The following is a 16,598-nucleotide window of genomic DNA, read 5'->3' as shown; positions in this document are numbered from 1 at the left end:
GCATAATTTGCCGGTACATTTTTGTAATGTCGGCATTATAAACTATCTTGTAAAAGCGCCATTTTAAGATAAGTACAACTAAATCTTGTTGTAGGGTAGGACCAGTGTTATGTGTTCACTGATGTGAACACTATCAATAAAATTTGGATGAAAATAGATCTTAAAAATTTATAATTAGTTCCATGGTACAAAAATAAAATTTCGTTTAATAAAACATTAATGTTTATTTAAAAAAGTATAAAAAACATATTCAAAACCAAATAATATATAGACATACATATATATGTATGTATGTCAATCTTTTAATAATCATCATCAGAAGGTTTTATCCATGTTTTTGTGGCCAAAGGATTCTTGCATTTTGAACAAACGGAGTTTTAGCATTAGCTTGGTGAGCTAAATTATGTCTTACATAGTTTTGTTGTCTTTGAGCTGGTGCTCTACGACCGAATGGAGCTTTAGAATTGACTTGAAGAACAAAATCACCTTCAACATCCTGTTCGGTTGCGAAGCCCATATATACACGTTTACCGCTGATATTCTGATTCTTATATTCCTTTAGAGAGATGGCAGCTTCGGCTGGGAAATTACGTTCATTACCGGGTACAACAGATTCAGCGAAATAACGTACAGCACGCATGGAAGCTTCTACAACGTTTTCAGAACCAGATACACCTGTAGTAGGTCCATCGGGATAGAAATCAACATCACCACAACGTGTGGCAATACCCATACCATAGGTTGATGTGTGGATAGCATCGACGAAGTCGGCATCTCCTCGAGCTAAACCAGTCAAAGTTTGGCTTTTCTTAGCATAAATTTTGGAGGGATCTAAACCAGTAACACGACGCAATTGATGACCAGTTTCACGGGTATATTGACGAGCAGCAGCACCAGCGACATGAGCAGCAATATTAGAACCAATAACATGTATAATTTCCTGGGGAACATCAGCCTTGTCGGTAAGTTGCACTAAGATATCACCAATCTTTCCACCGGTTTCTTCAATATCCAATGTGGCATAAGCCTTAAAGTTGGGCAAGGATGAACCCAAATCAACAACCACCAAATTACCATCAGGTTTATTGGATTTACTCTTCCATGAAGTGGAATAATCTTCTTCGCTAGAACTGGGGTTTCTATTTTCACTCGAGTCTTCATATTTTACATTAGCTGGTTCGGGATTTTCGCCATTATAACGTTGCATATAGGCTTGCACTAATTTGCGGGTGGCCTTTTTGATTTGTTCGGTTTTTTGGGGTAGACCGGTAATGAAAATGGTCACCTCTTGATTACCGAAATTCTTTGCTTCCTTGGCAATTTTGGGCAATTCATTTAATTTAAAGCTCATTTTCTGATTGTTGGGAGTAATCAAATAGGTTGGAATTTCACTAGGCTGGGGAGCAAAACTGGGTTCAAAGTCTTCGCTAACTTGGGTCAAGTGATCTGGAATGTTTATTTATTTGTTATTACGTTACAATATAAATATATATTTTAAAATACTCACACAGCTTGTTAAGCATATCAGCGCCTTCTTCCAACGACATACTTTCCAATTTCTGCAAAGAGATTTCATTCAAAGAGGGCAATGATTCCAACTCGGATGGAGATAACCAATCAGTGGGTTTCATACTATTCTTAATGGAATTTCTACTAGAGTGCCAGCTCATAGAATTGGCTGTAGCCAAAGCACAAAAACCTATTAAAAGGCATATAGTTCTTAAGGGTTTCATTGTCCTTAATCCGATTACCGCTGTCGACTTGAAAATTTAACTTTAATTCAAATATTTCGATCGCTAATTAAAAATGAACTGCTCTTTCTTTTGAATAACTCGTTCTTTTTAATACTTTTTATTAACTTCCTACACGCAGAAGAAAAACATAGTTCGACATGGTTACTATAACAAAACTATGTTCACTGTAACAATATATTGTTATCAAAAACATATAATTGTTGTTTCTTATTGATTATTAAAAAACAGTAATTATACTGATTCAGTAATCAAAGTAAATTTTATTTCGATACATATTTTTACCAACATTTTGATCACATTGGATCATAACAAAGTCAACAAACAATATAATGGTAAAATATTTGAACTGTATTTAATCATAATATGATATTTTATAATTGATACAATAACAATAATATCTTTAGACTACAATCATAATTTTGACCATAATATGTTGTTCTTAGAACATGTTTACCACAACCATGTTTTTTCTCTGCGTGTATATACTAAGGTGCTTAAGTGAAAATTAGTTTGCAAAATTTCGTTTACTTTTGCACTATTTATAAAAAATAATAAATATTGATAATTTTTTTTCAATGCCAATGCAAAATACGGTCATTGACCAATTTGTTTTGTAATTTTGTTTAGATTAAAATAAGAGGAAATAAAAATTTATTACACGTGTAGAATTTTGCTCGATCATCGAAATTGTAATTGGTTTATTGACGCTTTGCAATTTACATACAAATTTGATTACAATTGTTATTTTACTCCATTTTTTTTTGGTTTCACGTAATTCTAGAACTAGTTTTTAATATAAAAATCTATTGCACGAATTAAGCATTAATTTTTTTACTATGTGGTTATTATTTTGTAAACAAAAATTTAATCCCTAGAAATTTGATACATTTAAGTATTTTACGACCTTAGGTTTCGAAACTGCTATGAATGAAACCTTTATATACAAACGTGAAAACATATATTTTATGTACTGTATGTTCATTTTTTCATTCATAAATTCTGAACACCAAATTACATTCAGACATGACCGATGCATCGCGATGTTATGGCTACATGTTGTGGTGCGATGGTATGGCTACAGATAATGCAGACTTGAAAACTATCTATCTATCTATCTATCTATCTATCTATCTATCTATCTATCTATCTATCTATCTATCTATCTATCTATCTATCTATCTATCTATCTATCTATCTATCTATCTATCTATCTATCTATCTATCTATCTATCTATCTATCTATCTATCTATCTATCTATCTATCTATCTATCTATCTATCTATCTATCTATCTATCTATCTATCTATCTATCTATCTATCTATCTATCTATCTATCAATCCATCCATCTATCTAACTGCCGGTGTCATATGTCTATCCGTCCTAATTTGTAATGCATATTTTTTTTGTTATTAATGAATTAATAGAGAAATAGAAGAATTAAGTAAATAATTTCAACGACATTAAACTAAAAAAAATTGCATTAAAAAGCTATTTAAATAAAAAGAATTAAAAAACATGCAATTCTACAAGAAAAGCACTTTTTTTTTACCAAAATAATGACACTTGAAATTAAAGAAAATGCCAATAAAGTGGAAAACTGCAATAAAAGACAAACTATAAAAACCTTTAAGTTTGGTAATATCAAACACAGTTCAATTTTGCCTACAGTTCAGCGAAAGTACGGATAACTGCTAAAAATTTGTAACAATGAATCCTTTGAGAAATTTTTGTGTGGCGGTCTTGCTAATGACTGCTGTCTTAGCAGTTCCTAGCCAACAACACGTTACCATGAAAGTAAGTGGTAGTGTTAGTGGTAAATTAAAACCCTCACAATGGTTGTCCTCATTGGAATTGGAACAAATACCCTCGGTGGAGGATATATCACTACATAGTTTGGAAACGATGGCTGTGGAGAAAGGAGCTAAGTTGTTAGAAAAAATCTGTAAGTTTTAATAAGAAACAAGGAGTCTATTTATATTAATTTAATATGTTTTCGTATAAATAGTCCATTTGTCGCAAATAAATCACGATTTGAAACCTAGCTTTGTGCCCAGCCCCAGCAGTGTTCCCTGCTATATAGTTAAGCCTAATGGTCAAAAAGTATCCACCACTTTGGATAAATTAGCTTCGGTATGCAAGCAGCAACCCAACTTTGGAGATGAAGAAGTGACTATTTTCATAACCGGTCTACCCGCTACCACTGAAACCATTAAGAAGGCTAATCGTAAATTGGTAGAAGCCTATTTGGAACGTTATAACATGAAGAGACAACAGCCACAAAGATATGAAATGTCCGGTGAGAAATACGAACGTACCTCTAGTGAAGAGGATTCCAGCGAATGGAAGAAACAGGAACAACGTGCCTCCGGCAATTTAGTGGTAAGTGTTATGAATTTCGACAAAGAAGCATAAAGGATTTACAACGGTAAATAACTTATTTCAGATCATTGATTTGGGTTCCAAATTGAACAGCCTAAAACGTTTTGTCTTGTTGGATGTGGAAGAAACTGGTGCCATGATCGGTTCTGCCATAGTTGAACTTACAGAGAAATGTGATGTTGTCGATGATACCATTCATGTAGTGGCTCAAGGTATTGCTGCTCATGTTGCCGGCGCTGCTGGTAATAAATATACCCGTCAAACTGGTCGTCAATTGAGACGTATCACTGCTTTGGATCCTTCCAAATTGTTCTCTAAAAATCCCCATTCCTTGACTGGTCTTTCACGTGGTGATGCCGAATTTGTTGATGCCATCCATACCAATGTCTATGGCATGGGTACCCTACAACGTGTCGGTGATGTTGACTTCTATCCCAATGGTCCTTCACATGCTGTTCCTGGTGCTCAGAATATTGTGGAAGCTAGCATGCGTGCCACCCGTTATTTCGCTGAATCTGTCCGTCCTGGCAATGAACGTAACTTCCCAGCTGTGGCTGCCAACTCTTTGAAAGACTATAAGAATAACGATGGTTTTGGCAAACGTGCTTACATGGGTATCGATACCGATTACGATTTGGAAGGTGATTATATCTTACAAGTCAATGCTAATAGTCCTTTTGGTAAAAAGACTCCTGCTCAAAAACAAAACACCTATCATGGTGTTCATAAGGCTTACAAGAGCTCACAGGATTACGAATATTGAGCGTAGACTTAATGGGCTGTCAAAAAGGATTTTGAGATACCTAACATAGGGATTGATTTCCTGTTCAAAAAAAGTATAGTTTTATATGTTTATTAAAGTACTTAGTTTAGTTTCTGTTCTTCTTTTGTACCGTTCGTCATGTGATTTGTAATAAATATAAAAAGTAATTAAAAATTATTTTTGAATGTTTCTTTCAGCTCAAAAGAGAGTGTGTAGTCCAAAGTATAAGAGTTTAGTCAAAGCAAGTTGTACTCTTGGTCTCGCCACAGAGCAGCGTGTCTTCTCTCCTCATTTTAGATCATTGTTTTGTAACTCGATTCTGACAAATATCTAGGAACTATCCAGGTTATAAATTATAATTAAATATGAGCTCAATTATCATTAAAAAAGAACGCAACGATCAAAATATATATATATATATATATATATATATATATATATATATATATATATATATATATATATATTCGTCATAATGTATAAGGCTTGGTCGTATGTATCTCTTATTTATGTCGATCTCCCTTTCAATGAATAATGTCGCAGTTGTAATAATATTAAAGCAAGACTCTATCCTAATCTGTGCGAGTGCAATGCCCCAGGCACCAAGTAAAACTAATTCCTTGACGACTACATTATATCCAACCTTTGCTCCTAGTTATCTGGGTCTAAACTGAATGACCTACTGAGATATTTCAGTACTATAAGGTTAGCTCCAAAACTACACAAATGGCGAGGTGAATTCTAATTAATTAAGAAAAAATTTTGTGAAAATATTCTAAAAAAAAGAAAATTTTGTCCTAGATCCAAAAATGTACATGTCAATGTCCATCATATTTATTATCGAGATCAAAATGAAAATTACCAATAAATGGACCAGTTTTCTATAAAAGCCAAATTTTCATAAAAGTTTTCTGTAAAAGCCAAATTTTCATAAAAGTTTTCTATAAAGGAAAATTTTGTGAAAAATGTTCTATTAAAAGAAAAATTTTGTGAAAAATGTTCTTTTAAAAGAAAATTTTGCGAAAATATTCTAAAAAAAGAAAATTTTTTAAAAATATTCTATAAAAAGGAATTTTGTGAAAATTTTTATATAAAAAGAAAATTATGTGAAAAATATTTTAAAATCTATATATTCATATATAAATTCTAGACTATAGACTAGACCATATACTAGACTAGACTATAGACTAGACTATAGACTAAACTATAGACTAAGCTATAGACTAGACTATAGACTAGACTACAGACTAGACTATAGACTAGACTATAGACTAGACTATAGACTAGACTATAGACTAGACTATAGACTAGTCTATAGACTAGAATATATATTATATATATTATATATATATATATATATATATATATATATATATATATATATATTCGTCATAATGTATAAGGCTTGGTCGTATGTATCTCTTATTTATGTCGATCTCCCTTTCAATGAATAATGTCGCAGTTGTAATAATATTAAAGCAAGACTCTATCCTAATCTGTGCGAGTGCAATGCCCCAGGCACCAAGTAAAACTAATTCCTTGACGACTACATTATATCCAACCTTTGCTCCTAGTTATCTGGGTCTAAACTGAATGACCTACTGAGATATTTCAGTACTATAAGGTTAGCTCCAAAACTACACAAATGGCGAGGTGAATTCTAATTAATTAAGAAAAAATTTTGTGAAAATATTCTAAAAAAAAGAAAATTTTGTCCTAGATCCAAAAATGTACATGTCAATGTCCATCATATTTATTATCGAGATCAAAATGAAAATTACCAATAAATGGACCAGTTTTCTATAAAAGCCAAATTTTCATAAAAGTTTTCTGTAAAAGCCAAATTTTCATAAAAGTTTTCTATAAAGGAAAATTTTGTGAAAAATGTTCTATTAAAAGAAAAATTTTGTGAAAAATGTTCTTTTAAAAGAAAATTTTGCGAAAATATTCTAAAAAAAGAAAATTTTTTAAAAATATTCTATAAAAAGGAATTTTGTGAAAATTTTTATATAAAAAGAAAATTATGTGAAAAATATTTTAAAATCTATATATTCATATATAAATTCTAGACTATAGACTAGACCATATACTAGACTAGACTATAGACTAGACTATAGACTAAACTATAGACTAAGCTATAGACTAGACTATAGACTAGACTACAGACTAGACTATAGACTAGACTATAGACTAGACTATAGACTAGACTATAGACTAGACTATAGACTAGTCTATAGACTAGACTATAGACTAGACTATAGACTAGACTATAGACAAGACTATAGACTAGACTATAGACTAGACTATAGACTAGACTATAGACTAGACTATAGACTAGACTATAGACTAGACTATAGACTAGACTATAGACTAGACTATAGACTAGACTATAGGCTAGACTATAGATTAGACCATAGACTAGACTTTAGACTAGACTATATATTAGACTATAGATTAGTCTATAGTCGACTAGACTTTAGACTAGACTATAGATTAGACTATAGATTAGACTATAGACTTGACTATAAACTAGACTATAGGCTAGACTATAGACTAGACTAAAGGCTAGACTATAGGCTAGACTATAGACTAGACTATAGGCTAGACTATAGACTAGACTATAGACTAGACTATAGACTAGACTATAGACTAGACTATAGACTAGACTATAGACTAGACTATAGACTAGACTATAGACTAGACTATAGACTAGACTATAGACTAGACTATAGACTAGACTAGACAATGGACTAGGCTATAGACTGAAATATGGACTGGACTAGTAGCTAGACTATAGATTAGATTATAGATTAGACTATAGACTAGACTATAGATTAGACTATAGACTAGTCTCTAGACTAGACTATATATTAGACTATAGATTAGTCTATAGTCGACTAGACTTTAGACTAGACTATAGATTAGACTATAGATTAGACTATAAACTAGACTATAGGCTAGACTATAGACTAGACTATAGACTAGACTATAGGCTAGACTATAGACTAGACTATAGACTAGACTATAGACTAGACTATAGACTAGACTATAGACTAGACTATAGACTAGACTATAGGCTAGACTATAGACTAGACTATAGACTGGTCTATAGACTAGACTATAGACTAGACTATAGACTAGACTATAGACTAGACTATAGGCTAGACTATAGACTAGACTATAGACTAGACTATAGACTAGACTATAGACTAGACTATAGACTAGACTATAGACTAGACTATAGACTAGACTATAGACTAGACTATAGACAAGACTATAGGCTAGACTATAGACTAGACTACAGGCTAGACTATAGACTAGACTATAGGCTAGACTATAGACTAGACTATAGGCTAGTCTATAGTATATTCGTATAACTTATAGCGTGGATATACGGGGTGCGGTAATTTTCTACCCCCTCTACCCATAAAGCGAAAAACAAAAGTGCACCTCCCCCCAAGAAAAGAAAACAAAATTTTATAAAAATAAAAATGTTTTATAAAAAGAAAATTTTGTAAGATTTTTTATAAAAAGAGAAATTTTACGATCTTTTCGACACTGTTGGAAAGGAAAAACAAACAAAAAATCATTGAACTGATTATTCGATTGAATAACTGATTAAAAAACACTCAATAAAGAAAAAAACAAAACACAAAAAGTTAGTGGTCAATGACCGAGATTGTTGCAAACAACTGCAAAATGTTTGTGTTTTTAGAATAAAAAAATATATATTTTTTTATTATTTTAAACTGCAAAAGTCAACAAATTTAATTGTTTATTAATAATTGCATATGATAACAAAATCAACTATAAATAGTCTTTTCGACTCAAACAGCAATTATAGTTCACTATCAGTAGTGAATAAAGCAATTCATTTAGTTTAATTAACGTGCGAAATCGACTGTTGCAAGGAAGTGCCTAGGATTACTAAGAGACCATGAATCCCTTAAGAACCATTTGTCTTCTAATGGGCATATTTGCCTTGGCTTCGGCCAATACTTCATCGAGCAGAGGTCCCATGAGTTGGCGTAGCAATCGTAATTCTATTAAGAATAGCTTGAAACCTACCGAATGGTTGTCTGTGTCGGAATTGGAATCTTTGCCTTCTATGAATGAGGTCACTCTCAAGAAATTGGATGAAATGTCGGTGCAGGAAGGTGCCAGTTTGTTGAGCAAAATGTGTAAGTATTTATTAAGGAAAATACAGCCGTAAATTTTAATTGGATGTTTTTATGTTTTCTATTATTAGATCACTTGAGTCAAGCTGGCCAGGCAATTGAAACCAGCTATGTACCCAAACCTAGTGAAATCCCAGCCTTCCTTATTACACCCGACAATAAGAAAGTTAGCTTTAAACTAAGTCAATTGCCCAAGATTGCCCAAGAAGAAAAAGAGTTTGGCAATCAAGAAGTTACGATCCTTATTACCGGCCTTCCCGAAAAATCTGAACATGTTAAGAAAGCTGTACGTAAATTGGTGCAAGCATATATGCAACGTTACAACGGTGAGGCCCCTCAACGCAGCGGTGTAAAATACGAAGATGATTCTAGCGAAAAGAGAGGTCCCAGCTCCAGTGAAGAAGACGAATGGAACAGCAAATCTAACAAACCCTCTGGCAGTTTGGTCGTTATTGAATTGGGCAATGTTTTTGATACCATGAAAAAATACGCAACTTTGGATGTGGAAAAGACTGGCGCAGAAATTGGTGATATTTTGGTGAAATGCATTGAAGAGGCTGATGTTCCACAGGAAATCATTCATGTTATTGGTACTAATATTGCTGCTCATGTTGCTGGTGCTGTTGGTCGTCAATATACCCGTCAGACTGGCCATCAATTGCGTCGTATCACCGGTTTGGATCCCTCAAAACTCTATGCTCAAACTGATAAAGCTTTAAGAGGTTTGGCACGTGGTGATGCTGAATTCGTCGATGCCATTCATACCTCTGCCTATGGCATGGGAACACCTACCCGTTGTGGTGATGTTGACTTCTATCCCAATGGTCCCAGTGAAGGTGTCCCTGGTGCTGATAGTGTTGTTGAAGCCTCCATGCGTGCTGTCCGTTATTTCGCCGAATCTGTTGTACCCGGTAATGAACGCAACTTCCCGGCTGTTGGTGCCACTTCGCTCAAGCAATACAAGGAACAGAATGGCAATGGCAAACGTGTTTATATGGGCATTAATACTGAATTTGATGTTGAGGGTGATTTTATACTTCAGGTCAACTCTAAGAGTCCTTTCGGTCGTAGTACACCTGCTCAAAAGCAACAGAATCATCGTCTTCACAAGCCCTGGAAAATGTCTTCACAGGATTTTTAATTGCTCAGTTAGACAGTTGGTGACATGATGAGTGTGTTTTTTGTTTGCACGTTTTTTGTTCTTAAGAAAATGAATTGCTCTCCGTTTTATGATTTTTTTATAAAAAGTGAAATAATTAGTTTTTTTGTATATTTTTATATAGTTTAAGTAGAAATGATCTGATTTTAATTAAATAAAACTCAATTGCATAATTTATGAAACGTGCGTTTGTCCTTGGATTTCCTTAAATTATCTTAAAGTTGCGACAAGCAGAAAGCGCATTAAGTTTACACGGATGGACAGACATCAGAAAGTGATTCTGAGCCGATTTGTGTACTTTAACACACATCAGAACAAACATTATAATTAGTTGTTAACTTTATTTAATGAAATAATTTAATTTATCTTAATTTATATATTAAGATAAGAATTTTTATGTAAAACGGTTATTCTAGAAATCCGAAATTTTGAATCCGAGTACATTTTTGGATTCAGTGTGGAGTTTTGCTAAAAGGTCACTTTCATGCCAGAGTTCTGCCAGTAGTAGTTTAAGAGGTTATAGCGAAAACAAAAATAAATTTGAAATATTGCTATACTTTGCGGTTGATCTTAAGATACCGAAATATAGCACAAATTGTTCAAATTAAAAAAAAAGCAAACAAAAAATAAAAATTTTAATTTTGCTGTAATATGGGTCCTAGGTCCAACATTTATCAAAATTTCAATTTTTTTTTACTTTTGCTTCAAACTCGGGAACTACTGGCCAAATGTTGCTGCAATATCACCTTTCTGATAAAATTCCATACTGACTCCAAAAATGAACTCAGAATGGACCTGGAACCAATATTTCATCGAAATTTCCATTTTTTTATATTTTTCAATCAAGATAAGAAATTTTACATTCAAGATAAGTACTTAAGCGGAATCCAAAAATTAAGTCAGAGTGGACCTGAGACCAATATTTCATCTAAATTTTCGAACAAATTTACTAAAAAGGAGGTTCTTGTCTTGTCTAATGAAAAATTGGCTAGCCACGACAAGAACCTCACATTATTAGAAAAGTAAAATTAAATTAAATTTTTTTTGGGATATTTGGTTTAGATTGGACCTGGGAGCAATATTTCATCAAAATATCAGAAACTTTTTTATTTTAAGCAATTTTTGGTATTATATCGGTGTATTGATGGCTAGAACTGAAATTTGGCATTAAAGACATGTACTCATAAGCTGGACCTGAGACCAATATTTCATCAAAATTTCAGACCAATTATTTGCTAGCAAAGTCAAGAACAAATCCATAACAGAACTAAAACTAAAGATGAACTGAAGATATTTGACCAAAAACTGAAGTGGAACTGTTTCAGACCTTTAACTGAATAAAAGATCCTGGCTTTAATAAACTAAAAAAAAAATAAGAATGAATTAAATTTTTGATTAAAAAAAATTATAATGTTTTACCTAATAAAGGTATTTCTGTGAACAATGCTTCAGTCAAACCATATACTAGCACGTTTATGAACACACTGTTTACAATGGATCCACTGTAGACTATTGCACATTTCCAAGTCCAGAAAACTCCTTGTGTATACAACATTCCGGCTACTTGGAGTTAGGTAACTCACCACCCATGTGACGTAATGGTAATGTTAAGAAAATCTGCATGTTAATACACAGCACGGAAGTTTGGTGACTATAGGAAAAGGGAATATTAATTTGGATTAAAAAAAGAACAAAAATAGTGTTAATTTTCTTTACTTTTCAAAAATCTATGTTGTAGGGTGTCATGTGATTGAGCATACCTAACTTAAACTTAGTGAATATAGAATAGAACGATAAATAATCTTGAAACTGCATTAGTCAACAAAATTAAGATTACAAAATTCAAGACAGCAGAATTTTTAAATGATAACGAAAGCTTATGTATCTATAAAAACCATGTTAGACTGGAACAGTTCATTGATCAAAGCAATTCATTTAGTTTAACGTGTTAATTCAACTGTTTGAGAAAAGTGTTAAACTACTAATAGAGTATGAATCCTGTTAGAACCGTTTGTCTTTTCATAGGCATATTTGCCTTTTCTTCCGCCAATACATCATCGGGTAGTGGTGGTCCAGCGAGATGGCAAGGCAATAGCAACTCCGTTAAGAAAAGTTCCACGAGACCGGCCGATTGGTTGACAGCATTGGAATTGGAATCATTGCCCTCGACAACTGAAGTCACCCTAGAAAAGATTGAGTCAATGTCGGTGCAAGAGGGTGCTGATATGTTAAACAAAATGTGTAAGTAGTCTCGCTTTAAGGTAACGAGATTCCTTTTATTATTTATATTCTTAATTTATAGTTTACTTAAGCATGGCTAGCCAGGCTCTTGAATCGAATTATGTCCCTAAAACCAATGAGATTCCAGCCTATCTTGTTACATCCGACAATAAGAAAATTAAATTTAAATTAAGCGAATTACCCAAGATTGCCCAAGAAGAAAAGGAATTTGGCAATCAAGAAATAACTATTTTCATTACCGGTCTACCCGAAACAACTGAAACCGTCAAGAAAGCCATACGTAACTTGGTGCAAGCTTATATGCAACGTTATAATGGTGAAGCTCCCAAACGCAGCAGTGTCAAATACGAAGATGATTCTAGCGAAAAGAAAGGTTCCAGCTCTAGCGAAGAAGATGAAGTGAACAGCAATTCGAATAAACCTTCAGGCACTTTAGTTGTTATTGAATTGGGCAATATTTTCGAAAACATGAAACAGTACGTTTCTTTGGATGTGGAAAAGACTGGCGCAGAGATTGGTGATGTTTTGGTGCAATTAACGGATAAGGCTGATGTTCCACAAGAAATCATTCATGTTATTGGTGCAAATGTTGCTGCCCATGTAGCTGGTGCTGTTGGTCGTCAATATACCCGTGTAACGGGTCATCAATTGCGTCGTATTACCGGTTTAGATCCCACCAATCTATATACTAGAAGTGAGAATGCTTTAAAGGGTTTGGCTCGTGGTGATGCTGAATTCGTCGATGTCATTCATACCTCTGCCTATGGCATGGGAACTGCCACCCGTTGTGGTGATGTTGACTTCTATCCCAATGGTCCTAGTGAAGGTGTTCCTGGTGCTAAAAATCTCATTGAAGCCTCTACGCGTTCTATCCGTTATTTCGCTGAATCGGTAGTACCTGGTAACGAGCGTAATTTCCCTGCTGTTGGTGCCACTTCTCTTCAGCAGTACAAGGAACAGAATGGCAATGGCAAACGTGTTTATATGGGCATCTATACCGACTTTGATGCTGAAGGTGATTTTATACTTCAAGTTAACTCTAAGAGTCCTTTTGGTCGCAGTACACCTGCTCAAAAGCAACATAATCATCGTGTCCACAAACCCTGGAAAATGTCCTCAAAGGATTATTAATTAACAATTTAGTAATCATCCGGTTTATAACAAGTAGAATGTAAATTTGGATTATGTCTAACCATATTTATACAGTTTATCGACAAGGTCAAGGACTCGTGTTATAGAAATACAACCACTACTTCAGTTAATTAAATCTTAAACAATAAACAATTTAAATTTCTAATTATACATACGAGTATTTATTTATTTAATTCATTTTTTTTTACTTGTTCATTAATTTCTAATTAAATAGTAAATTGATATTTTTAATTAAGTATGAAAATGTATAATAATGAATGGCAGAATATAATAAAATTAAAAAAAAATAATAAATTTTGAAATTTGTTTTTCGCAGGAAAGTGGGAAAGAAATGCATAATTTAAACTTAAACATTAAAACGCGCTTAACAAATAAACTTAATTGTACATACAATTAAAAAGTATAAACAATATAATAAACATAAAATAATTAAAATATTAAATATGCTAATCACACTTCAAAAAAAGCAAAATTAAAAAAAAACGAAAAAAATAATAATAATAAATTTAAACAAAATAAAAGAATTTTATAAATTCCAATTATTAAGCCAAAAACACAAGTTCACATTGAAATCAGTCAATTGTTACATATTCTGTTACTTTTATAGATAAATTTCGCACATTATTACAACAACTTAGTTTTAGTTTAAATTTTGTATATAATTTAATTACTTGTTTATATTTTCTTAATACAAAAAAGTTGTAAAGTCGTTGAGTATAGAAATTGTTTGTTATGAAGTACAGAAAGTACTTCTGGCAGTAGTTTTTAGGCATTTGTTGCGTTACTGTTTTATGTCTAAAAGAATTAGTTGTTGTTGCTGTTGTTTTACTCTTTACAACCCAAACCTGCTGCCCAATTGCACATACCACCCACAGGATCATAACTCAAACCTTTGGGACATGTATATTCCCAGCCAACAACACCGCCAGTTTCAAATTTGGCACAGGAAATGAATTTGCGACAAGATAAGGGATGTGGAAAGTTACCCTGATCTAAGCATTCAATTATGCCGCCACCATGCAGAATTACTTTAAGCTGTGGGTGAGAAAAAAATGACAGTATTAATAGGATGGCAAATTGATTTTAAATTCATACAAGAATTAACTAAGAGTCAACAAAACGAACCAACAAACAAACTAACTAACTACCTACCTACCTAACTAATTTATATATTTTCTTTGTTTCTCTATCTATCTATCTATCTATCTATCTATCTATCTATCTATCTATCTATCTATCTATCTATCTATCTATCTATCTATCTATCTATCTATCTATCTATCTATCTATCTATCTATCTATCTATCTATCTATCTATCTATCTATCTATCTATCTATCTATCTATCTATCTATCTATCTATCTATCTATCTATCTATCTATCTATCTATCTATCTATCTATCTATCTATCTATGTATCTATCTATATATCTATCTATAAATATATCGATGTTTTATACTAACATTATGTTTCCCATCTCTGCAGTAGGTTAAATTCATTCACTTTTTACAAACTCACCTGTTGATCGCTCTTATTGCCCACTAAACGTACATCCTCATCATCGTAATAGTCGTAGTCCAAATTGGGACGATAAGTTCTACCCGGTTGTGTTGATGTCTTAACTACTGCCTTCGATTCATAACTGTTTATTCTCTCGAATGGTTCTTGATACTTATGAGGTCTTCTTCGTTTTGATTCCTCGGAACTGGGCGTTGTCTTTTGTGGTCTTCTCTTAATAACCATTTTACCTTAAAAAATAAAAAAAATCAACAAATTCATTAATTTCCGTTGAAATTTTAAATAAAACTGAAAAAGTATTTTACTCATGTAGGAATTTCTAATTTCCGTCTTACGTTTTTTAATAGCAGGAGTTTGTGTTGAAGTTGAGCCGCTGGTAGTGGAAACGGTGGTGGTGGTTGTAGTGTTGGAGCTATCGGTTGATGATTTCAGTACAGTTCCCGTGCCATCCATGCGCCTGGTTATAACATCATCAAATTTATATTTAGAATATTGTTGTTTTTGCTGTGGCGACTGTTGTAGTAAAAATCTAGATGCTGGTTGTCTGGTTGTCGTGGATAACGTTGTTACGGGTTTGACAGTATTGACCAAATGTCTCGTATCACCAACACTACCAGCATCCAATTCCTCCTCCTCCTCATCATCATCTATGTGCAGTCTGCCATTAATTTGATTGAAACGACTTGTATGGATGCTAGATTTTGCCACTTGATCTGTGTCCTCATCATTTTCTAAACCATCAACATAAACAGTTGTAGTCAAACTATCAATGGCCGAGCGCAATGTTGATGTCGATGATGATAATGCTGCTGTTGTTGTCGTCGTCGTTCCAACTGCTGTCGACGTCACCTTTGATTGTTGCCCAGTTTTTCCAGACAGTGGCGAGTATGTGGTCAAACTGTAGCGTCTCTTGAATAAAGGATTTTGTGTACGTGGTGGTTCAGTGGCTACAACAACAGAAAACAAAAAAAAAAAAAACAAAAAACAATAAAACCAAACGGTAGTTGCAAGTAAATTTTAAATGTGTATTGGAGTATGTTGTAAGCAAGCATCTATAGTTATGATTTTGCCTCGTATGGCTAGTACAAGTAATTTAATTATAAAAATCTATAAAAATGTTTTTAAATTTAAATTTATGTACCGAGTACGAGTAAAAAGAAGAAAATAACACTTTTAATGTCAGAGGGTTTTCTACACTTGGAAATTGTTGACAGTAATTAAATAAATAAATGATGGATATTGAAGAGATGGAATTTGTTAGACATTTATTATTTGAAAACATATTTTAAATAAACTATAGGGATTAATTATAGATTAGGCTATAGGCTAGACTATAGGCTAGAATGTAGACTAGACTATAGACTAGACTATAGACTAGACTATAGACTAGACTATAGACTATAGACTAGACTAGACTATAGACTAGACTATAGACTAGACTATAGACTAGACT

The 16,598-nt window shown here is 33.0% G+C and overlaps 5 protein-coding genes across 5 annotated transcripts in view; 3 read left to right on the top strand and 2 right to left on the bottom strand.

Annotated features, from left to right (window-relative positions):
- Positions 1-62: 62 nt before the first annotated feature.
- On the bottom strand, positions 63-1,800 carry LOC111679974 (vitellogenin-2-like). Its single transcript, XM_023441577.2, has 2 exons — positions 1,508-1,800; positions 63-1,446 (listed from the first exon to the last, which is right to left on the bottom strand). Exons 1-2 carry the CDS (start codon positions 1,731-1,733, stop codon positions 326-328), a joined length of 1,347 nt encoding a protein of 448 aa, XP_023297345.2. The 5' UTR covers positions 1,734-1,800; the 3' UTR covers positions 63-325.
- A 1,510-nt stretch (positions 1,801-3,310) lies between these two features.
- On the top strand, positions 3,311-5,074 carry LOC111679963 (vitellogenin-1-like). Its single transcript, XM_023441569.2, has 3 exons — positions 3,311-3,697; positions 3,761-4,134; positions 4,199-5,074. The coding sequence occupies exons 1-3, from the start codon at positions 3,463-3,465 to the stop codon at positions 4,895-4,897; spliced, it is 1,308 nt and encodes a 435-aa protein (XP_023297337.2). The 5' UTR covers positions 3,311-3,462; the 3' UTR covers positions 4,898-5,074.
- A 3,490-nt stretch (positions 5,075-8,564) lies between these two features.
- On the top strand, positions 8,565-10,405 carry LOC111679967 (vitellogenin-2-like). The gene is made up of 2 exons (XM_023441573.2): positions 8,565-9,078; positions 9,147-10,405. The coding sequence occupies exons 1-2, from the start codon at positions 8,835-8,837 to the stop codon at positions 10,214-10,216; spliced, it is 1,314 nt and encodes a 437-aa protein (XP_023297341.1). The 5' UTR covers positions 8,565-8,834; the 3' UTR covers positions 10,217-10,405.
- A 1,820-nt stretch (positions 10,406-12,225) lies between these two features.
- LOC111679971 (vitellogenin-2-like) lies at positions 12,226-13,846 on the top strand. Its single transcript, XM_023441575.2, has 2 exons — positions 12,226-12,475; positions 12,537-13,846. The coding sequence occupies exons 1-2, from the start codon at positions 12,226-12,228 to the stop codon at positions 13,604-13,606; spliced, it is 1,320 nt and encodes a 439-aa protein (XP_023297343.2). The 3' UTR covers positions 13,607-13,846.
- Positions 13,825-16,598, bottom strand: part of LOC111679975 — a 112,694-nt gene continuing 109,920 nt past the window's right edge. The window contains 3 exon segments of the mRNA XM_046947052.1: positions 13,825-14,662; positions 15,146-15,375; positions 15,481-16,092. Coding sequence (XP_046803008.1) covers positions 14,453-14,662; positions 15,146-15,375; positions 15,481-16,092 — 1,052 coding nt within the window. The 3' untranslated portion in view covers positions 13,825-14,452.

The sequence above is a fragment of the Lucilia cuprina genome, chromosome 3, assembly GCF_022045245.1.
Source record: "Lucilia cuprina isolate Lc7/37 chromosome 3, ASM2204524v1, whole genome shotgun sequence".
Taxonomy (NCBI): domain Eukaryota; kingdom Metazoa; phylum Arthropoda; class Insecta; order Diptera; family Calliphoridae; genus Lucilia; species Lucilia cuprina.
The sequence above is the reverse complement of the archived record's forward strand: the minus strand, read 5'-3'. Positions and strand labels throughout refer to the sequence as shown.